At 38.8% G+C, this 23860-nt stretch overlaps 1 protein-coding gene across 4 annotated transcripts in view; it reads right to left on the bottom strand.

Annotated features, from left to right (window-relative positions):
* SLC4A4 (solute carrier family 4 member 4) overlaps nucleotides 1-23860 on the bottom strand; it is a 350524-nt gene that overhangs the window by 129483 nt on the left and 197181 nt on the right. For all 4 annotated transcript variants that reach the window (XM_007446103.1, XM_007446102.1, XM_007446105.1 and 1 more), the window contains one exon: nucleotides 18509-18585. In XM_007446103.1, coding sequence (XP_007446165.1) covers nucleotides 18509-18585 — 77 coding nt within the window. The remainder of the gene's footprint in view (nucleotides 1-18508; nucleotides 18586-23860) is intronic.

Below are 23860 nucleotides of genomic sequence, written 5' to 3'. Positions count from 1 at the left end.
AGCAGGAAAAAAAAAAAAATACATGACATGCTTTACTTCTAACTCTCACTCTAACTATTAATATCTTAAAAGCAGTGTCTGTTTACAGTTCCCCTTCTCCCACCCCAAAAAGAAAGATCCTAAACCCAGGGCTTCTTTCATTCTTTCTGCTCCACAACCTCCAGCTACCATTGGGAGAGAGGGATTGCAGAAGACAAAACAAACAAGCAAACAAAAATTAGCAGCATGGAGTTAGTGACTTCAAGAGAAAATTATAGTTTAAGGGGAAATGTTTCTTGTGCATTCTTTTCTGCACGCATCCCAGTCGGGGTAGCTAATAAAAAACAGAGACTGCTCTTTTAAAAACAAAAAGTTCAAGAGATGGGGTGGGGGGGGTAGGGTGGAACCATCAGAGGCAACATAGGCAACCAAGAGTCTAAAGTTAACGGCTTGGCAAACACCCATGCAGGGTGCTTTTCCTGCACGGGACTGAGCAGACACTGTCCGGCGCCCGCAACATCTGCTCCACCCCCGTGCTGTCCAGGAGCCGCGCAAAACTCTGCTCTCAGCACCATGTGAACCTCAGAGCTGGTGGTCCAGGCTTCTCTGTCCTCAATCTGACCTGCAGTTCCCTGCATTCGGAACAAAAGAAAAAGGCAGGGCTTTTATCAAAGCATAGAGCAGCAGTTCTGAACTTGGGGTCCTTGGTAGGGACCCAGGGAGCCCATGGGCACTTTGAAATTATATGTAAGCTGTTAGGCCTACACATTTATTGTGCATTTCTCTGGTGAAAGCGTCCGTTGTTTCACCGCAAACTCAAATGGATCCTTGACATGGAAAAAGCTTAAGAACCACTGCACTAGAGAGTCTGAACTGAAAACAGTATGTAAGGAAGGCCCAAACTGTTACTCTCTGAGGTGTAGACCTCTACACAGTGTTCCTACTGAAAGACTTTTGTGGCCCAAAGAATGGAAAATTTGGAATTTCTAAGCAATAGGGAAAAAGACACACAGAATGCCACAGTGGGAAATGGAAAGACTCCCCTCTACTCTAGATGTGTGTCCTCAGCAAGAACGTGGCCCACAGCTGATTCTCGCAGAATTTTGAAACTGGAAGGGACGTAGAAAGGCCAGTTCTGGCTCTCCTGAGGCCCAGAGAAGCTAAAATTCATTCAAGGTCACACTCCCAGAACGGAGGCAGGGGCAGGACAGATGCCCTCGTCTACTCTGTTCCCACCACACCATTGGAACAGAAAATAATTAAAATAATCATCCATTAAAATACTTTTTTTTAAAAAAGCCATTGAGTGAAATTGTATAAATGCAGAAGTACCTTTCACTTAGCATATCCAATGTGGTAACATTGAAAACATTGAAAAATCAGCCTGTAAAACTAACAAGTAGACATAACTCTTAAGACCTGTCTGGGTGGGGTGCTTTAATATCTGATTACTTGGGGTCTAATAAGAAAGTATCAATAAAATGTCCATCTCCAGAGAGACAACAGAGGCAAAACACACTATCTACTGACTTCCAAACGGCTGCTGGCAGTTCCCTGAGAATTCAATACTATCAGCTGGAAACATTTAAACCAGGTCCTTCCAGGGCTGGGACGTACAAGGGACCATATGGTCCCAGCAGAACACTTCAAACAGGCAGCTGTATAGCTATAATTAAATCTGTAGTAGTCATGCTATTATTTATTTAGCAGATTTTTTTTTAACGTACCCTTCACTGAGGTCTCTGAGAACACACACCAAATTAGAACAATAGAAAATACTGAAGAAGCAGAGAAAGAGAATCAAGGGGCTGACAAAGGAGCAGGCAACAGCTTTCCAAAAACTTCCCTGAGAGGTTTCTCATTTGTACCTGATGAGCTCTGACTGAGCACCCGGAGGTGATGGTCACTTTACTGACATGAGTAATGAACCCGAGGATCAGCTCACTCCTTTGTTCCACGGTACACTCCACTGCAAAGCTCTACCTCTTTCTGAATCTTGAATCCCTATCTGCCATTCATTTGACATTCATCGAATCAGAAAATCTTAAAAGAACTCAAAGATGATCTAGTCCAATTTCCCACCCAATAACTATATTCTTAACGTCGAGTCATTTGCTTCTTCTTGAACATGACTGTGAAAGAAAAAAGCATTCAACTCAAGAATTAATTCAAATGTCACTTCTGCTCAATCCCCAGCCCCTGGCAGAACTCATTCTCCCTTCTCTGGTCTAAGATATCTACCACCCTATATTATTTACAGATTTGTCTCACAGTCTATAATCAGAATCCCTAAAAGGCAGAGACTGGATCCTATTCATTTTTGTAGTCCTGATCCATTATATAATACTTACTGCAAAGGAGGACTTCATAAATAACTTAGTGATGAAGCTCTATTTCCTATCCAATTCTTACTTATATTAAAATAAAAACTGCTCCATGAAACAAGCACCCACAATCACAAGTTTATGTCTACGGCAACAGACGGTAAATCTGTTCTCTTTAACTGGAAGGCAAGCTTCATGAACTTTCTACCCCTCAAACCTTCTCATCTCTGAAAGTTATGGGTGAGGGGCTTCCCTGGTGGTCCAGTGGGTAAGACTCCACGCTCCCAATGCAGGGGGCCCGGGTTCGATCCCCGGTCGGGGAACTAGATCCCACATGTATGCCGCAACCAAGAGCCTACATGCATGCTGCAACTAAGATCCCACATGCCAAAACTGAACATGCCACAATGAAGATCCCACGTGCAGCAACTAAGACCCAGTGCAGCCAAAATAAATAAATAATTTAAAAAATAAAAATAAAAGTTGTAAGTGAGTTACTTCAACTATTCTTCTCAGGCTAGTGCCCAGGTAGCTCACCATCCTAGTTCCCATAACCACATCCCCTCAACTGTTTTTGAAAATGGACACCTTTGGGGATTCCCTGATGGTCCAGTGGTTAGGACTCCACAGTTTCACTGCTGAGGGCACGGGTTCAATCCCTGGTTGGGGAACTAAGATCCTGCAAGCCGCACAGCGTGGCCAAAAATAATAATAAAATAAATTTAAAAAAAAGAAAATGGACACCTTTGAAAAATCTGAATCTGATGAAAGTTATAAACTTTCTGTCCAAATAAAGTAAGATTTTCCCCATCATTCACTTCATGTTTGAACTTACACAAGTGTACATTTATTCTTGTTAAATTCTTTATGGGTTCAGGCTGTCAAGATCATTCTCCATCGTGATTCTATCATTTAAAATTTAGATAGCTAACCATGTCCATTTTGTGTCCTCTGAGAATCTGACAAACATTGTATCTTAATCCAAATTGCTAATAAATCTGTTCAGTAGGACAGCTAAAAAGTGCCACGGCATTAGAAATTCCTTCTACATTTACACTGGTTATTAATGTATACACCTGAGTGCAATTATTCTCTAGTTGAGAACCACTGATGGTCATAAGCTCTCAGTTCATCCTAGTGCTTACAACTATATCATCATGGACCCTATGGATGCCTTACTACAACCAAGTGGCCTGCTCAGAAAAGAAAATGTGATATATAAATATACTTGTGTTCTTCTATTTAATATATAGAGCAATAACTTAGATCACAGGTTGGCAAACTTTTTCTCTGAAAAGCCAAATTAGGCTTCGCAGGCAAGATACAGTCTCTGTCATACATTCTTATTTTTTCAACAACCCTTTAAACTTAGCTTACCAACCATACAAAAACAGACTACCAGCAGGCTATGACTCCAAGCCATAGTTTGCCAGACATCATCTCTTCAACTTTGAAGCAAATGGCCTATGGGTGAAGACAAACATTTAACCAAAAATTAAAATGGGCGTTATTGCATGACAGCCGGGGTAGGCATCATGATGGAAAAGCATAACGTGCAACAAGAGTTTACAACGGCAGCCTCTCTAGCCTAGAACAGGGAATCCCAGGAGACTTCCCTGCAGAGGTGACCAGTACTGAGAAATAATGGGTGAACCCCAGTTGCCTGGGTAGGAAGAGCATTTCAGTCAGAGGAAACAGCATGTGCAAAGGGCCTGGGGCAGGAGAAAGATTGGCACATTAGTGGATCTGGAAGGACATGTGTGTGGTCAGAGTAAAGTCAGAGAACGAGACAGAGAACCTTGCAAAAGGACTCTAGAGAGAGACATTAGGCAGGATAACACAGGGCTCTGATGCATGCACCCCAATGTTCCCTGCAACGCTATCTGCAGTGGCCAGAACATGGAGGCAACCTAGACGTCTGTCGACAGAGGAGTGGAGGGAGAATATGTAGTGCGTATGTGCAGTGGAGTATTACTCAGCCATGGAAGGGAATGGAATAATGCCATCTGCAGCAACATGGATGGACCTAGAGATTGTCATACTGGGGGGAGCAGGTCGGACACAGAAAGACAAATATCATGTGATGTCACTTATATGTGGAATCTAAAAAGAAGGGTACAAAACAGAAGTAGAGTCACGGATATAGAGAATAAACTTATGGTTACCAGGGGACAAGCGGGGGAGGGATGAATTGGAAGATTGGGATTGACATATACACACTACTATGTATAAAGTATAAAATAGATAACTAATAAGGACCTACTGTATAGCACAGGGAACTCTACTCAATATTCTATAATGGCCTATATGGAAAAACAATCTAAAAAAAAAATGAGTGGATACACACACACACACACACACACGCACACACACACACACACACACACACATATATATGTATATATACACATAACTGATTCACTTTGCTGTACACCTGAAACTAACACAACATTGTAAATCAACTATACGCCAATAAAAACTTAAAAAACAAACAAACATGGGGTTCTGAAAGCCGTGCTAAGGATAAGGATTCTGGGGTCACTGCAAAAATGATTTTAAGCCATGAGTGACACCCTCTGTACAGTCCTTCAGTGCAGAGCCTGTCTTATAACATGTCTATACCTCACAGCGCTTTATCAGCTTCTACATTCAAAGATTTAAAAATCCCAATGGTTTGTATGAATGTAAAAATAATTCTTAACGTACTACTACAGAAGACGGGCTAGTAGCTTGTTACTTTCAGGAAAGAAGAGAGGAAATAGAAAACACCACCACTGTAAAATCTTACCTGTATACTCCTACGGAGACTATTTAATATAGAATCATAAGATTTATTCTAATGAGAACTTGAAAATTCCCCAGTGTTCTATTTTGCTACTTTCTCTTGAATCACTCCAAAAATTACAAATATGTTGCCTCATTTATTTCACTTGCTCCATTTTCCCCTACTTCTGTTTCATAGTTTATCCTATCTTGTATTCACAAGGAGGCAGGAGAAAGCAGGTGGGGAAAGGCAAGTAATATTTTTTAAGCACCTAATTAATCTGTGCCTGAAGTGCTTCACATATATTACCTCTTTTTATTCTCAGGAGAACATGAAACGTGAGTTTTTTCTTTGATTAAAATCCTTTTCTCCTATTCTTTCCACACTGAGGTATTACAACTTGTGAGTTTAGATCAAGAAGGCACAGCTAAAATAAAGACAATATAGCCCATAGCATGTTCAGACCAGGATGGCCCAGATTAAGAAATATACAAGCACAGGAGCATACAGCCCCTAGTATAACATTAGAGAAGACAGAATCTTCTAAAAACTTTTTATTTTCATTTATTCTTGATTTTAATAAGACCTACATATTGTACTACCTCAGCACATCTTTGGAAAATGAAAAAACAACACACAATTTTAAAACCTAGAAACCAAAATGTGACATGAATCAAGGTCTTTCAAAAGAACTAATTGCACTCCATTCCCTCAGCAGGACTTCATTTAGGGACTCCCACAAAGACAGGTGGGAACAAGAACAACATTGCCATCATCCCGCAAAAATCTGTTTATGACACATTTTTATCGATGTTTTCATAATGTCCTAATGAAAAGAGCTACTTACTCCCTGAGAATTCCACACTTTGAAAAAGAGTTTCACAACTATTTTAAGTAGTAGTTTCAACTGTTATCTTTCTAAACAAAGTCTTCCTCCAGAGTGAGTGCCTGGGGATGCCTTCTTAGAGACCGTAATTCAACAGGCAATGAATTATGCACCAAGTTTTTCTTCGAACAAAGCTTCAGTGTGGAGGCTACTAATTGAAATGTCTCAAATTCCCTTTCCTTATTTCTCAGTGTCATAAATAAGCTGATATGGAAAACAGGCTTATCCATAAGTTTCATTTGAGAAACAGTGAGTAATGCAGCCAAAGACACTATGAGAAGAGATAAAAGTCTTTCATCTCTGACCAAAAGGTTTTTCTGAAACAAGTCATCCTAACAGATAGCTGGATTTCAGCTTGACTTGTTCCAATAATATACTTGGGTCTTTACCATAATGCAGTCCTTGGACTCAAAACTATAAGAAAAATGTAAAGTGAAACAGAGCTATAATAATGTATAGAGTACATATATACAATGGAATATTACTCAGCCATAAAAAAGAATGAAATAATGCCACTTGTAGCAACATGGACGGACTTAGAGATTACTATACTAAGTGAAGAGAAAGACAAATATTATATGATATCACTTATATGTGGAATCTAAAAAAGTGATACAAGTGAACTTATTTACAAAACAGAAACAGACTCACAGACAGAAAACAAACTTATGATTACCAAAGGAGAAAAGATGGGGAGGGATAAATTAGGAGTCTGGCATTAATAGATACACACTACTCTATACAAAATAGATAACCAACAAGGACCTACTATATAGAACAGGGAACTATATTCAATATCTTGTAAAAAAAATAATAATGTATCGAACTAGTAAATTCTATAATAAATCACATTTAATGATAAATCCTTCCCAAGTCTGATTTGCCTTACTTCTAATTTCACAGCATTTCATATCATACAAAATGAAATAGCTCACATCTAAAAGTAGAATGTTGGACAGTACCTGATTTGAAATGTGCCATGCTTGGGAAAACTTAGCAATACCATGTCATCTTGCAATAGAACATCTTTCTGTGCTTGACAGTTGACTTTTCCAATATGTCCTTGTGATACACTACATTTTGTTTTCAACAAGTTAAAAAAAACAAGATTCAGAGTTTTCTCTAAGCTATGTCAATCCACCAGGAAACTATGTTCATTGAGCTTTCAATTATGAGAAAAAATGTATAAATGGATTTTAAGAAATGAAAGAGCAAACTACACTTCAAATGTTAGCGTTCACATGATTGTTCTAGCTGAAAAATAATTTTTTTTTCAAGAATGTTCATTTCAAGCAACTGATTAACCTAATGAAACACTCTATCAGTGGCCACGATAAGAAACAGTAATTTTTAAAGCTGCCAGAATTATAATCATAACTTATTTATATAACTTATTTATATATAATTTATATAACTATAAATTATGACTTTAACAATACTTTCAAAAATCACCTTTCTCTGAGAAAACCTCATAGTCACAGTCATTTTCTCAGCCTTTAAAAGAAGATTTTTTGAGAAAAAGGATAAGGAGAAGCTGATTCTCCCCAATTAGTCATTATTGTCATTACATCAGCAACTAACTTAAAAGACTCCTATCTCTCCCTCCACCCCAGACCCTCTGCTTTCAAGCCCCCCAACCCCAAAAGGAACATGAGACATACAAATCAAAAACAACAACAAACAAGTGAGTCCCTGTGAAGTGACAAACAGTAAGAGCTTAGATGGTGTTAGAATTTGAGACAGGTGTTAATTAACATAAGCCAGAATGTCCAAAGACACGTGTAAGGCAAAAGCAGCACTTGACTTAGGTCCTGAAGAAGCGGTAGGAATTGGAAAAGTAGAGAGAAGAAGAGATATTTGCGACCAGTGGAAACGTGCATGCAGTACCACTATTCATGGAAGGCCAGTCAGACACGTTTCATGAGAGCACAGGCGGAGCAGTGGAGTACAGAAGAACACAGAACCCCAAAGAGCCAGATTAGCAACCGTAAATCTGAGAAGTGAGGAATGACATCTAAAATGAAATTGACTTCCAACCTACCCAATCTTCCTGCAAAACAAAGCCAAAAATAACAAGCAGTAGTACATTTAAATAATGAAAATGACAGTGATAAATTAAGACTCGTATAATATTTAAAGTGTACTAGGCACATTCCTTTTCACACGACAACCCTGTGGAGAAGGCAGTTCAGACTGAATTATATATAAGACCTGTATTATGAATCAGGAAACTGAGATTCAGAGGAGTTAAGGTTTAACATGTTTATTTAAATCTTCAAAGCTGTTCCTGTGATCAGCTTAAAGAAAAAGTTCAATAATAATTGCTTTTTCCTTCTTACCAGAAAAAAAAAAGGTTACAACGACGTGTATTTATCAGACTTAATGACCTAGAAGTGAATATATATCTGTAGCGAGAACAAATACTGAACAATACTGAACAAATACTGAACTGAACTGAACTTTCCCTTAACTGAAAGTTAAGGGACTGTGGGGTGTTTCTCAAAGTTCAGGTAAAATTTTGTAAATCAAGTGAGTATCCACCATAGTCGGTGGACAAGTCAACAGGCTAATTAATCTAATCTACTTTTGCTAATTCTACAGGTAACACTAATTAAAAAAAATTTTTTAATTGAAACCCTGTTGTATTTCATCAAATTTGGGGGATTACTGGCCATTAATCAAAGAATTTTAAAAGTCACAATATTTTCCATTTGTTGGATAAATCAAGTCATTCACTTGTATTGTTAATCTGCAGAAAGTTACATTCCAATTTATTCCACACATTTCCTACCTAACTCTTTCTCCAAGGAAGAATGCTTTATTTGGCTAAAGCTCTTATCTTCTGTTATTTACGTTCTCTAAAATGGAAAGATGCTGCTAAAATCCCTCGTTTCAAAATTGAGTTATGTGTAATGAGGTGGATGGACCTAGAGACTGTCATACAGAGTGAAGTAAGTCAGAAAAACAAATACCATATGCTAACACATATATATGGAATCTAAAAAAAAAAAAAGGTTCTGAAGAACCTAGGGGCAGGACAGGAATAAAGACGCAGATGTAGAGAATGGACTTGAGGGGGAAGGGTAAGCTGGGACAAAGTGAGAGAGTGGCATGGACATATATACACTACTAAATGTAAAATAGATAGCTAGTGGGAAGCAGCCACACAGGGAGATGAGCTCGGTGCTTTGTGACCACCTAGAGGGGTGGGATAGGGAGGGTGGGAGGGAGATGCAAGAGGGAGGAGATATGGGGATGTACGTATATGTATAGCTGATTCACTTTGTTATACAGCAGAAATTAACAGACCATTGTAAAGCAGTTACACTCCAAATAAAGATGTTTTAAAAATTCAAAAAACTAAACTAAAATAAAATCCCTCATTTCTCTTTGATTAATGGTTCTAACCCACATAGTTATCTTGTCTTTCACTGACCTGCTGCAGTTTACTGTCAGCACCACAGTTTATTTGGTCTCTCCAGCTAGATATAAACTCATAATCTGAGACCATATTTTATGCTTTATTTTTATTATATCAGCCTCTTCTCATTGACCTCCACCAATACCACTCAGAGTATGGACACAAAACAAACAGTTGATTCACCAAGTCTTTTAATCACTGTGGCAGCAGAAACATCCAGTCACCATAAGACCCTTAAGAATTTTTTAATTGTTGGTTTATTTAATAACAGTTCTGTAGATTAGCCTATTCAGAACGATGTGTGCCTCAAAGACAAACCTAAGGTCGAACCATTATTAACCTAACTATTAATTGGACACCTGGGGATTAGGACAAAAAAGACCATAATGCAAATAGGCAGAATTCACCATACTCATTAAGAGCACAGGCTCCAGGGCCAGAAAGCAGCTCTACCACTTAGATGCTATTTAACTTTGGAAAAAATTACTTAATGTCTTTGTGCCTCAAGTTTACCAATATATAAAACAGGGTTCATAATACCAACCAAAGCACTAGTGTGAAAAGGTGTCCAATGTATGTTAGTCATTATTAATTATTCTTTATAAAAGAACAGGCTCAAATACTCTCAGAGCCACTGAATGATCAACAGTGCCGCTAATACTGAACTTACAATGGCGTCCTCTAAAATTACTTGGTTAGTTTCTAGCCTCTTGTATGCATAGAACACTGATTAGACAGTAATGTCGACTGGGTATGATTAACCACTGGCTTTCAGATTGCAGAAAAAATTACTGCTACCATTTTAACATGGTGGCAGAGAAAACGGAAGTATGATTGTTTTCACTTCAGTTCAGTTCTAGGGAGTGAAACCAGACGATGGGTGGTAACAACAGGAGAAATCAGTAAGCTCTGCTGGCGACTGATAAGGTCATGAGATTCTACAGAGGCAAATAAATCAACTAGCCACTGGATCAATCACACAAGTGACGTGGAAACAGGGGGAAGCCCTTCTCTTTCCAAAGAAGAGCAAGGAAAACTTCGTCCCATGGCTTGGCCTCTTCGTAACTCTACTCTGCAGAGACTCCCTGTTGCAAGGGAAGTAGGGAAGCAGAAAAATCTGCAAGTATCTCCCAACATGTATTTAATGGTTCGCTGATCTTTTTATCAATTATCCTAGATGAAACACTCCATCAAAGCTCCTGATAAAAGTATATATAAACTTTTCATTTAACTAGCTTTACAGTATGTATGTAAGTTCACTTAGAATTCTCTTGAGCGTGGAGGACTGGGGAGGAAGGAGATGCAGGGCCAAGCTGCAAATGTGCTGGATAGTGCTTCAAAGAGAACACTTGTCCAACTCTTCTTGTGATTTTCCTTTTTGCTCCAAATGCTGACCACCAAGAAGGGCTCTTAAGAGGAAGCCATTTTTGGTTGCCAAGGGAATTCTCACAAAGCCAAAGGATTTCTCTCAGAGCTGAGAACAGCCTCTCCTTAAGCAGAAGCAATCAGAAACAAACAGGTGGCCAAGTCTTCGACCACTGGACTTTTCACCTCCTTACCTCAGAATATAGGCAGATTAGCCAACTCAGAGATCCAATTAGACCAGGAGAATAAACCCAGTTTTAGCCTTGATATTTTAAGCTTCTGAAAAAAGCCCCCAAAGTGAGCTGGGAGGCAGATGCTAGTGACTGTGATTCTTTTCACGTTAACTGAGTTGCTAAGCTTTTAGTGGAATGAATCAGAAAGGAGAAACTCAAATCTGACTGGCAAACAGTATTCTAGCAGTGGAGGAGGATTAATTAAAGTGTTTAAAAGACCTAGGACACAAATTGATATAATCTTTTGGGGAGGTAACTGGCAATACATGGCAATACCCAGCAATTGCACTTACAAAATTTCTCCTTCAGAAATACTCATGAAAGAATGCAAAAAGAACAAAAGAAGTTACAATGAGGGCATTTCTTAAAGGCCTGTTTGTATAACTGCAAAGAAATGAAAATAAGTAACTATCTATTAATAGAAGATCATTTAAATAAAATATGATTCATGTATACCATATAGCCTTTAAGGAAAATAAGGTAGATATCTGTGGTATTGTTAGTTTTTTTAAAAATCCAGTTGCAGAACAATATGATCCCATTTGTATTTTATATAAATAAGTATATACATTTTTATGCATAGAAAAAGTCTAGAAGACTACATCAACCTGCTAATAGTAGTTATATTGAGGGTGAGAATTTGTGAACTTTCACTTTCTGTTTTATTCATTTTTCCTTTGTTTGAATTTTTACAGCAATTTTGTATAATTATGAATCAGAAAAAAACTAAAGTTTAAAAAACGTCATAGGTAATAAAATGTTACTACAGAAAGTAAAGAATGAGTTCATGTTTATAGTTAGAATTATTATAAAGGTTTTTAATCGTGCCCTTAGGGTGTTTACCACAGGTGCTGCTGCTTTCCAGTTTGCCACTTCTCAGGGGAAAAAAGTGTTTTGTTTTTTTTTTAATGAAGTTCTGGTCAGAGGTAGGTAACATGTGACATGAGAGCAGACATCCATTAAAGATAATTGTTGATGGCATTCTACTACTCTCTGCAATCTATTCTAAGTATATTTATGGCATTGGGACACAGGCAGACTGCTACGTACTGGAAAGAGAAAAAAAGTGACATCAAACATAAATCATGCTAGATAAGACATGCCATTTAAGACATGCAAACCCTGCAATCCCTTTTGCTAAACGTTGAATACAGAACACCCTGCGGTGCTCCTGGAGTTCGATTTTCCCAGGTACCGGTGAGAGTGTGGCTCAGGACCCCACGGGGCGGCTCTGTCCTCCACCTACACATTCCGATGCCCCTTTTGCAACAGTAAGGACTAAGACACTTGTCACTGTTCCTTAGAGAGACCTCTGGTGAGGGTTTCATGAGTCATGACATCAAAAAGAGAACTGCAGGTAACAGATATAATCACTCAAAAGCTCAATCTCACTACTCTTGGTGACCTACATCCACTTCTAGTGCATTAAAATATTTTAATTTTTAATAACATTAACTAAATAATTATTAATTCTAACTAATAGTGCATGGAAAATATTTTAACTAGGAAACTCATTTCCTTTCTTACAATACTTCAGTGGAACAGAAGAGCTCCCTTTGCCGACAGGAATGAGGTCTTGACATCTATGTCAAACACATTAAGAAATTGGCTATTGGGTCTGTTGAGCTGTTTAATGCACTGCGGTGCTCATCCAATGTTTAATTATAGGAACAACACCAGATGATCCAAAACATTAGCAAATTCCTCCATCTCATCACACGCTATCCCCAGTGATCTTTTTTCAGTGTAAATCACAACACACAACTCTCCAGGTAGAACTCCTAAAATAGTGTCTCATTGAACATAGCATAAAATTAAAAGGTCCCCCCTGGGGCTTCCCTGGTGGCGCAGTGGTTGAGAGTCCACCTGCCGATGCAGGGCACATGGGTTCGTGCCCCGGTCCGGGAAGATCCCACATGGCCCGTGAGCCATGGCTGCTGGGCCTGCACGTCTGGAGCTTGTGCTCCGCAACGGGAGAGGCCACAACAGTGAGAGCCCCGCGTACCACAAAATATATATATATATATATATATATATATATACATATGGGAGAGAGCATAAGGTGGGGGGAGGAACCTACAAAAAGTCAAATTTCTTATAGAAAGGGAAAAGGAAGGACAAGGCGGTTCTGTTAATCATCTAAGCAGGAAGCTAACCCCCTTGGAAAGGGGCTCCACAGATAACCACTGCAATGGCTTCACCAGTTCCCATCAAGGACTCCTGGCCAAAGGAAAGCTGTAGCCACTGAACCACAGTTACCAGTTGCAGTCACCAATACTGCAGTGACTAAGGACACCTAACGACTGTAACCTCCTCCTCAACAACATGCCTTTCTTATCAGGTTTTCACAGATGTGATTCCATCTGGATCTTTCCTGACACAGCAGTGTTTCAGCGGGCCCTGAAAAGATGCTAAAGACAAGTATCATAACCTCAGCAAATACGAGCCCTTCTCTGCCACTGCGTCTTCTCTGAGTAGTGGAGTGAGACCACCCGGTGACCAATGCCAATCAGAGGGTTTTCTGGCTGAGCCGTGAAAAAGAAAAGCAGGTGCTATTGTACTCTTCCATCACTGTGAATATGACATAGCTATGAATGCTAAGGGAAGCTGTATGTGAGCCTCAGGATGAAAATCAAAACGATGAAAAAGTCATCTCAGCTGAATTTAGTTGACTCACTCCTGTATTACACACATGTAAGAAAAGGATTAGGGGGACATTCAATCACAAAATGTCTAGATTTCACTGTAAGGTAGTAATGGCTGAGCAGTTTCAAACTTCTACATGGATTACTGATTTCATCCTCTTACTCTCTGACAAAAATATTTAAATTTAGGTCTATCTCTACAAAAGACCAAGATTTGAAAAACAGAAATTGAGACAACCAAGTGTATTTAAAGATAACAGGCAACAGATAGTGTGAAAAATGATTACCATACACTTTAGAAATTAACCTTAGGCCAAATTCCACCAGGACACCAATGGATAGGTTCTCCGATAAGCTGGCTAAATAACCAGTATCAGGGAAGTGATAACTAGATAAAAAGTTACAAGGTTATATAAGCGCAAATGTCTCTCTAAGAATCTTCAAGGGATTTCTACATTTACTGCATTCACTACAGTCTACAGACTGCAATTTCACTTAAGGTTGGTCATATAATTGTGAGATGGTATTACATTATTGATAATCTTTTTCTTTTTTTTTTGCGGTACGCGGACCTCTCACTGTTGCGGCCCCTCCCGTCGCGGAGCACAGGCTCCGGACGCGCAGGCTCAGCGGCCATGGCTCACGGGCCCAGCCGCTCCGCGGCATGTGGGATCTTCCCGGACCGGGGCACGAACCCGCGTCCCCTGCATCGGCAGGCGGACTCTCAACTACTGTGCCACCAGGGAAGCCCTATTGATAATCTTGAAAAGAAAAAAGAGCCCCTTTAAAAAAGTCATTGTACCACTGAGCACAGTATTTCCTCCAAAGAGTTAAAGCTATGAGGTAAAATAATAAGATTTTCTTATCCTCATAGCTGATTCCATACTCACATGAAAAGTAGAACTAACCCACTGCATTTGATAAGCACCCGTGGCAGTTGTAAATTTTTTCAAGCACAGAAAAGAAATAAAAGGTGACAGAAAAACAAATCAATCTAAGGTGATTGGGGAAGATAACTGGATAAAGAAGAAAAATAATCCTCCATAGCAACAAAATAGAGGAGATTATTTATGTCCATTTACAAGTAGATGAGCTCCAGATGTATTTTCTAAAAAACCTACTTCTCTCCGGGTGTTTTTTTGCTTAATAAATATAACATCCAAGTTGGAATACTGTTGAAGCGTTGAATCACCTAAATCTTGGCGATGCTCCTTCTTCTGCCGTTAACTATTTTGAGCTATTTCTCAATAAAGCAGCCGCTACTGAAATCATAAGTACATAGGCTTGGCACAGCCAGAGAGAGAAAGTGCAGTCCACGGATTTGTTTCTTCTGTTTTCCCAAAACAGAATCTTATAAAAAACATGCCCTCCAATTTTGTCACTATGTAGCTGTCAGAAAGAGAAATTCTGCTCCTCTTCATATCTCTGAACATGAAACCCATTTCTTGTGCTACTGGGAAGTTATACAGCTCCAGGAAGTTGTGAGGCACCATCGCAACTATTCGAATTGTATCCAGGCAGAATAATCAATCAGAAAACTTCAGTTCCAGTTGGATGGAAGTTTCTTGGGCCAACTTGGAAAAGCACACAGAACAAGTTTGACTTTACTGCCAAGATCATTTCCAGGACATTGGCTAATTAATTATAAAAGCTTTTTCAAAACAAATTTGAGCCTGGCAACCATTTTTCCCTACCCAAACAGAGAAAAAAACAGGTTAAAAAAGAAAAGCCCCAGTTTATTGTGTGGTTTTTTTGTTTTTTGTTTTTTGTGCCATGGCTGCATCTTCTTAGCAAGCCCATTTTCTTCTTCTCACCCTAAAATGATTGAGGAGCATTTGTATTTGAAGTTAATAAAATTGTTAAGTATAGAAACAGGAAATAATTAGTTTGAATTTGTACTCTACCTTTAGTTATAGAGGAGATGAATGGGTCAATTACAAAGCTTCTCTTCAAACTTTTTGGTGGGAAGCAAAGAATGGAGTTTCTTTCTCTTTGGAGGAATGAAGGGCTCATTGGATGAGCTATGCCTATTGTATTAGATAAATGAAGATGATGGACAGTCGCTCTTATAATGATATACTCATCAACTACAATTTCTGGCTTTGAAAACAAAAAGAACAAACCTCCTGAATCAAATCTTCCTGGTTTCATCTTCACATGAACCTTGATGAATATGAGATGTCGGAGACAGGCATCAGAGATTCTGGTTTTAAGGACCACAAAGGCTTTATAGTGTTGACTTAAAAAATGCACAATGTGAGAGTTGCGAGTTAAGTTTTATCTGGGGCACAATGAGGACTGCAGCCCGGGAGACAGCAGGGGAGAAACTGCTCCAAGGAGGCAGGGGGAGGAGCCAGGATATATAAGAGTTTTGCAACAAAGGGCAGGCAGTCTAAACGTCACAAGATTAATGTTAATTAAAGAAAACCAGACATCTCAAGTTAAGGAATTTAGCACTTTTTTATATATGGGAAGATGCAAGAGTCAGAGGTCACTGAAATCATTCCTTTGATAGGCACCTCAGCTATCTGGGGCCAGGATCCTGTATTTTCACATCCTGAGTTTCCTCAGGACTCACCGTAGGGAGTCTGTTGGCTGCTAGATGGCAGGTGTTCTTTTCAGCCCTGAGTTTCCTCAGGGCTCACCAGCTCACGATGGAGAGCTGCAATCCTTGATGACTGTGACATCCTTTGTTTATTAATATGGCAGGAAATACTCCATTTATAAATATCCCATTCCATTTATAAATATTCCATTTATCAAGAGCAAAATCAACACCCTATATCATAATGTTCTAACCTATTTCTTCTAACACTGGAATCAAAATCTCATGTAATACACATCATAAGTCATCAAATTTCTTCTGCATACGCTCAGATATGAAGACACCCAGGAAGGTAAGAAATTTCTCTCAGCGTTTACCAGCGGCAATTGACAAACTCCTGACAAGAAAAGAACTGTCCCCAATAAAAGAAGCCTTCCTGAAAAAGTGTCAACCAGATATTCCTGACTCTGCCTTATCCAAGCCCCTGGCAAATCTCACGATCAGAATGTCGTTTGGTAAATGCTGTATGGAGCTAAAATGTACAAAATAGTTCTGAGGAAAATTCTCAACAAGTCCTAGTGGACTGAGGTTTCCCCTTCACTACTGGTATGAACCTACCAATGAATCCAATATTTAAATGATCTTCTCAGAAGCCACTGCAATGAGAAGCCCTTGCACCACAACGAAGAGTAGCCCCCACTCGCTGCAACTAGAGAAAGCCCACACGCAGCAACAAAGACCCAACGCAGCCAAAATTAAATAAAATTTAAAATTTTATTTAAAAAATAAAAATAAAAAAAGGGCTTCCCTGGTGGTGCAGTGGTTGAGAGTCCGCCTGCTGATGCAGGGGACACGGGTTTGTGCCCCGGTCCGGGAAGATCCCACGTGCCGCGGAGCGGCTGGGCCCGTGAGCCGTGGCCGCTGAGCCTGCGCATCCGGAGCCTGTGCTCCGCAACGGGAGAGGCCACAACAGTGAGAGGCCCGCGTAACGCAAAAAAAAACGAAAAACAAAAACAAAAACACATTTCTTTAAAAATAAAATAAAATAAAAAATAAAAGTGAATGTAAACTGCCTCCAGGAAGCAATAAATAAATAAATGATCTTCTCCCACAGTATTTCAAGAGGTAGGCCAATGGTAGGGAAGAGAGCTATAGCCATATTAGCATTTAAGGTTGGGGGGGGGGGCAGCTGTAAAAGTCAAGAATTAATCTCAGTGCAGAGGTGGAGGTAATTAAGCCAAACCAAAGCAGAGTCTCTCTTCTGGGAAACACATGTAAGTTACGATGAGAAAGATTACACCAGATTTCAGAGAATCTTAAAAGTCGGGATAGTCTGAACTTAACTTGATATAAGCCATTATATGCTTTTGATCCAGGGGAGAAATATAAGAGCAATGATATGAAAAGTGTATTGAATTGGGGGAAAATGGGGACAGGATTAATTCCCAAGGCTTTTCTAGCAATCTGTTCTGAGGTAATGAAGGCCCTACTAGGGTACTGTTGTTTAGAAGGAGAAGGAAGAAAGAATCCAAAAGCCATTTCACAAGAGAGAACATAATTTCACCTTCCCCGCACTTTTGAGAGTTCACCAAGGTCTAAAAAACCTCTGTCATTTAAAGAAGAACATTGTTGTAAACAAGGCTTCATTGTCTTAGAAATATATAATTCAGATTTCTTTATTCAGGTAGAATTTTCAACCAATTAGTCCAAATAACTCATTTCATTTTTTAATGTAAAGTGCAAAATTATACCCAGTCACCATTTTCTACTAGTTTCAAGCCCAGATAACCACCCAACTAGGAAAATGGACCAGTTTCTGCCATATTCTTTTTAAAAGAAAGCAAATCGAGATTCAAAACCTAATTACTTTTCATTTCAAATAGGTTACTTACTATATGCTTTAATAGACAAACATACAGCTAACAAGACTGTCATTACCTTTGCCTGAAATATCCCCTCAAAGTTAACAACTGCCAGCATTTCCTTGCCCTTTACAGTTTACCAAACCAGTTTTTTCCACAAATCATCTTATTTAACCATCACAATAAACTTGAGGTAGGAATTAGTATTACTATTTTAAAGCTAAGAGAACTGTAGCTCCAAGATTTAAACTGCCCAAGTGAATTCATCTATAAGAGCTGGAGTAGAGACTCTTATTTTCTGAAATTCAAATCCCTTCACACACTGCTTCCCCTTCCCTCAGAGAAAGTGAACAAAACAAAACAAAACAATCTACACACATTGGTTCATTTTAAGTTAGAGGACCACCATTTCTAATCTTTTCCTAGCATCTTCTAGATATACATTTAGTCTTACATTTCAAAGAAGCAGGAATTCTTTGCTTACCTGGTCCTTCTCTGGCTTATCAGAGATGTCATTCAGACTGGAAGAAGTCAGATTCCTGTGGGCCATGGCTGGGCTACCTGGAAAAACAGAAGTGAACCCTAATTAAAGACTTCTTGTTAAAAACACAAAGAGTTTGGTTGTACATTTCATGACCACTAGTAGATGATGATGGGAATGGTGATGATGCTTAGGCTACATTAGGATTCTCCTGAACAGGTTTCCAGAGTTGAAAAGTTAGTTTAGAGCACTAACATGGTTAAATGAAAAATGTATAAAACCCCAAATACTTTCTTTAAGTCTTCTGGCTCCATTTCAAGATAAGTTAAACTTTCAAAGAAATATGTAAAACAATAAGCATAAAAATAAATTCACTCCTGTTTTTGGCTTGCCTTTTGTTACTGCCCTTTAGACACATCCTAATCTACCTATTTCTATTGCCTATAGAGATGGGCTTTTTCCTCATCTCAGTAGAGCCAGCGCCAGGGGAAAAAAAGGCCTGGACCTCCTAGGGCACCACTTGCTCTGATCAACCCAAAAAGCCATCTGCACTCCATTCTCTGCCTAACACTTTGATCAAGAATATTTCTCCTTAGTGGACATCTGATCCAGAATCCCCATTCTTTGCCTCAAAGCAGTGTTATCACAGCTCCCCTTATTTCCTGCATTCCCATTTGCCAGACTGAAGTAAGTGTATCCCTTCTTCCCCTTAACACGCCAAACTTATTCAAGTCAAGCGATGGATTTCATCAGGAATAATCCATGGGAACCAAGCTCCCCGGCTGTAAAGCTGCCATAGGTAAAATCCATTGTCAATCCAGCCAGTGACTTCAGACATGGTTATATGAGAACAGAGAGGAGGGACATCTAGAAGAGGGATAGACCATTTTCAAATAGACTCTGGTTAATCAACAAAATACTGAGCTTTCATTCTGCAGGTGAACCTGAAATTTCCAGGCTTACTAAGCAAAAGAGTAATTCTTCAAAGCCAGGATGTTTAACCCCCACCCCTGCAGGGTGCTGAGTAATGGGTTCACCATTTAATCCCCTGTGATCTGACTCAGGCTGGTCTTCACACCAAGAGGACAAGGGTTGAAAAACAAGCATCAAGGTTCGAACACAGCTTCACATTTACTTCCACGTAATTCTTTAGATTACAGATTTCCATTCCTTCAGACCAAACCTTCTACACATAATTTTGCAAAAGACTCAAATCTACCCCCTAATAATTTAACGTCTATATAACAGCAGCTCTTTAAATAATATAATTGTCTTTAACTACTAGATCAATTTTCTTGAGTTGGCAAAACAGGGTATTTTCCACTCTGCTGCATTTCATTGAGTAAGCATGGCCTAGATCTCTTAAACACTTTACCTGGTAAGATGTTTTATTCTAGGAAAATCTGAGCCCAGGGCATTCTTCAAAGGAAAGTAACATGTGAAAAACTGCTTTATGAGCAAAATTAAAAGAAGCTCTTTGAAAGCCACATTTTCTTCTCTGAACCGCGTACTAGGTTTCTAGTGTCCACTCAGTGCAAAAGACACCAAGACACCAGGCCCAAACAAGAATGCCTCCAAATGATGCTGGGCTTGAAACTAAGGAAATGATGAGTACATACAATTTTATACTTTACATTAGAAAATAAAACTAGTCTTTTGGACTAAATGGGTGAAAATTCTACCTGCATAAAAGTCTGAACTAGATATTCTTAGTGCAATGAAGCCTTAGCAAATCCTTAATCATAAGTTAAAAGCAACTTATGTAAATGAATAGATGAGATTGATTTCTAATTATTAAATCAATTGTACATAAGCAGCAATACTGAAATGAATTTGAAAGCAATTTTTCATTAAGTAATTTAAATTTCCTGGGCAATATTCTAAACTCCCTGATTTGCTTTGGAAATTCTTTATAAATACTACAAAGGTACATACATTTCAACTCATGCACTGTCCTAACTGCTGCAAAATATGAATAAGTAGAAGCCAAATGAATAAAGTTTCCATTATAATGGTAATCCTAACTGATGTCACAACTTTTCCAAGAAGCCTCATATACTGTCTCATTTCTCTCATTTCTGAAAGACAGTTATAGGATGGCTATCTATATTTGTACTATATGGGGGAGTAGGGAGGCACAGGGATAAGGAAGTTGCAGGAACCAGATGGGGAAGAGGAGGCCAAGGTTAAGAAACAATCACATCTATTGTTCCTTCCAACCTTATCTGATTCTCATTAATAAAAGTAATATTAACAGCTTCACTGATGTTTAACTTTGTACTACACTGAAAGAATTCAGAAGTCAACACTTTTAGGTAAACCTTAAGCAAGATGATCAGCATTCTTGCATCTTTTCCCATCTCCCTCCCTATCAAACTCTCCACCCCTACCCTGCAACACCCTGAACCAGGGACAAAAGCTTCCCAATGTTCTAAATCAGTGGTGGCCAAAGTGTGGTTCCCAGACCAGCAGTAACAGCATCACCTGAGCACGTGTTAGAAATGTAAATTCTTGGAACTCACCCCAGACCAGCTATATCAAACTCTGGGCAAGGGGTCTAGCAAGGTGGGTTTTAACAAACGTTTGAAATGATTTTGAAGCAAGCTAAAGTTGGAGAACCACTGCCCTAAATAAATCAGTTATCTTAACCGGAGGCTGTGTCCGGGTCAGAACTGAATTGAAAGAAACATATAACTTGACGTAGCAAGAGAGGTAGCTCTGATAAACTTGTCCTCCTCCAAGCCACTGCTCCGAACTATCATATCTCAAGCAAATCATAAAGTTAGCATCCTTGCCACATAAACACACACAAAAAGATCATACATGGCCCTTCCTCTAAATCCTCGCCTACACAGTCAAATAAATAAATAACTTTGTTAACAGAACTCACGGTTTAATCAGACTTTTCCAGAAACATATCACCCAAATCAAAGAAGACAATGACAAGATATTACAAACCAGATTATATCTGGGAATCAGAAATTTCCGTGTGGCACTTTAGCAAACCTGGGAAACTTACACAATAGGACCCTAACAATGTTCTACTGTGGATATTTTGCACCTAACAGTCAACAAGACACATTGTCAGGATAAGTCAGTGCCTTCTAGAGTTTTGGCCTATAATGTGAACTCATTATACTGCAATCTTGAGTGAGTGGGGGTAGCACAGGCAAATGTCACCTTGTAACAAAAGGTGAAATACAAGCCTACCCCAAACCATACTACTTATTGTGCAAGTGATGATTCACCTACTCAAAGCTACCACTAATAGGCCTTTTCTATCTAATATCCAGGGTAAATGAACATCTCATAACTGGCCTCGGTTCAAAGGAACTTTGTTTATTTATTTATTTATTTATTATCGTTGAATTTTATTTATTTTTTTATGCAGCAGGTTCTTATTAGTCATTCATTTAATACACATCAGTGTATACATGTCAATCCCAATCTCCCAATTAATCACACCACCATCCCCACCCCACTGCGGCTTTCCCCCCTTGGTGTCCATACGCTTGTTCTCTATGTCTGTGTCTCAATTTCTACCCTGCAAACCGGTTCATCTATATCATTTTTCTAGGTTCCACATATATGCATTAATATACAATATTTGTTTTCCTCTTCCTGATTTACTTCACTCTGAATGACAGTCTCTAGATCCATCCACATCTCTACAAATGACCCAATTTCATTCCTTTTTATGGCTGAGTAATATTCCATTGTATATATGTACCACATCTTCTTTACCCATTCATTTGTCGATGGGCATTGAGGTTGCTTCCACGTCCTGGCTACTGTAAATAGTGCTGCAATGAATATTTGGGTGCATGTGTCTTTTTGAATTACGGTTTTCTCTGGGTATATGCCCAGTAGTGGGATTGCTGAGTCATATGGTAATTCTATTTTTAGTTTTTTAAGGAACCTCCATACTGTTCTCCATAGTGGCTGTATCAATTTACATTCCCACCAACAGTGCGAGAGGGTTCCCTTTTCTCCACACCCTCTCCAGCATTTATTGTTTGTAGATTTATTGATGATGGCCATTCTGCCTGGTGTGAGGTGATACCTCATTGTAGTTCTGATTTGCATTTCTCTAATAATTAGTGATGTTGAGCAGCTTTTCATGGGCTTCCTGGCCATCTGTATGTCTTCTTTGGAGAAATGTCTGTTTAGGTCTTCTGCCCATTTTTGGATCGGGTTGTTTGTTTTTTTAATATTGAGCTGCATGAACTGTTTATATATTTTGGAGATTAATCCTTTGTCCCTTGATTCATTTGTAAATATTTTCTCCCATTCTGAGTGTTGTGTTTTCGTCTTGTTTGTAGTTTCCTTTACTGTGCAAAAGCTTTTAAGTTTCATTAGGTCCCATTTGTTTATTTTTGTTTTTATTTCCATTACTCTAGGAGGTGGATCCAAAAAGATCTTGCTGTGATTTATGTCAAACAGTGTTCTTCCTATGTTTTCCTCTAAGAGTTATATAGTGTCCAGTCTTACATTTAGGTCTTTAATCATTTTGAGTTTATTTTTGTGTATGGTGTTAGGGAGTGTTCTAATTTCATTCTTTTACCTGTAGCTGTCCAGTTTTCCCAGCACCACTTACTGAAGACACTGTCTTTTCTCCATTGTATATCCTTGCCTCCTTTGTCATAGGTTAGTTCACCATAGGTGCATGGGTTTATCTCTGGGCTTTCTATCCTGTGCCACTGATCTATATTTGTTTTTGTGCCAGTACCATATTGTCTTGATTACTGTAGCTTTGTAGTATAGCCTGAAGTGAGGGAGTCTGATTCCTCCAGCTCCGTTTTTTTCCCTCAAGACTGCTTTGGCTATTCGGGGTCTTTTGTGTCTCCACACAAATTTTAAGATTTTTTGTTCTAGTTCTGTAAAAAATGCCACTGGTAATTTGATAGGGATTGCATTGAAACTGTAGATTGCTTTGGGTAGTAGAGTCATTTTCACAATATTGATTCTTCCAATCCAAGAACATGGTATATCTCTCCCACTGTTTGTATCATCTTTAATTTCTTTCATCAGTGTCTTAGAGTTTTCTGCATACAGGTCTTTTGTCTCCCTAGAAAGGTTTATTCCTAGGTATGTTATTCTTTTGGTTGCAATGGTAAATGGGAGTGTTAACCTTAATTTCTCTTTCAGATTTTTCATCATTAGTGTATAGGAATGCAAGAGATTTCTGTACATTAATTTTGTATCCTGCTACTTTACCAAATGCATTGATTAGCTCTCAGTTTTCTGTGGTGGCATCTTTAGGATTATCTATGTATACTATCATGTCATCTGCAAACAGTGACAGTTTTACTTCTTCTTTTCCAATTTGTATTCCTTTTATTTCTTTTTCTTCTC

The sequence above is a fragment of the Lipotes vexillifer genome, unplaced genomic scaffold (assembly GCF_000442215.2).
Source record: "Lipotes vexillifer unplaced genomic scaffold, Lipotes_vexillifer_v1.1 scaffold933, whole genome shotgun sequence".
In the NCBI taxonomy this organism is placed as follows: Eukaryota; Metazoa; Chordata; class Mammalia; order Artiodactyla; family Lipotidae; genus Lipotes; species Lipotes vexillifer.
This window is presented reverse-complemented; position numbering and strand designations above follow the sequence as displayed.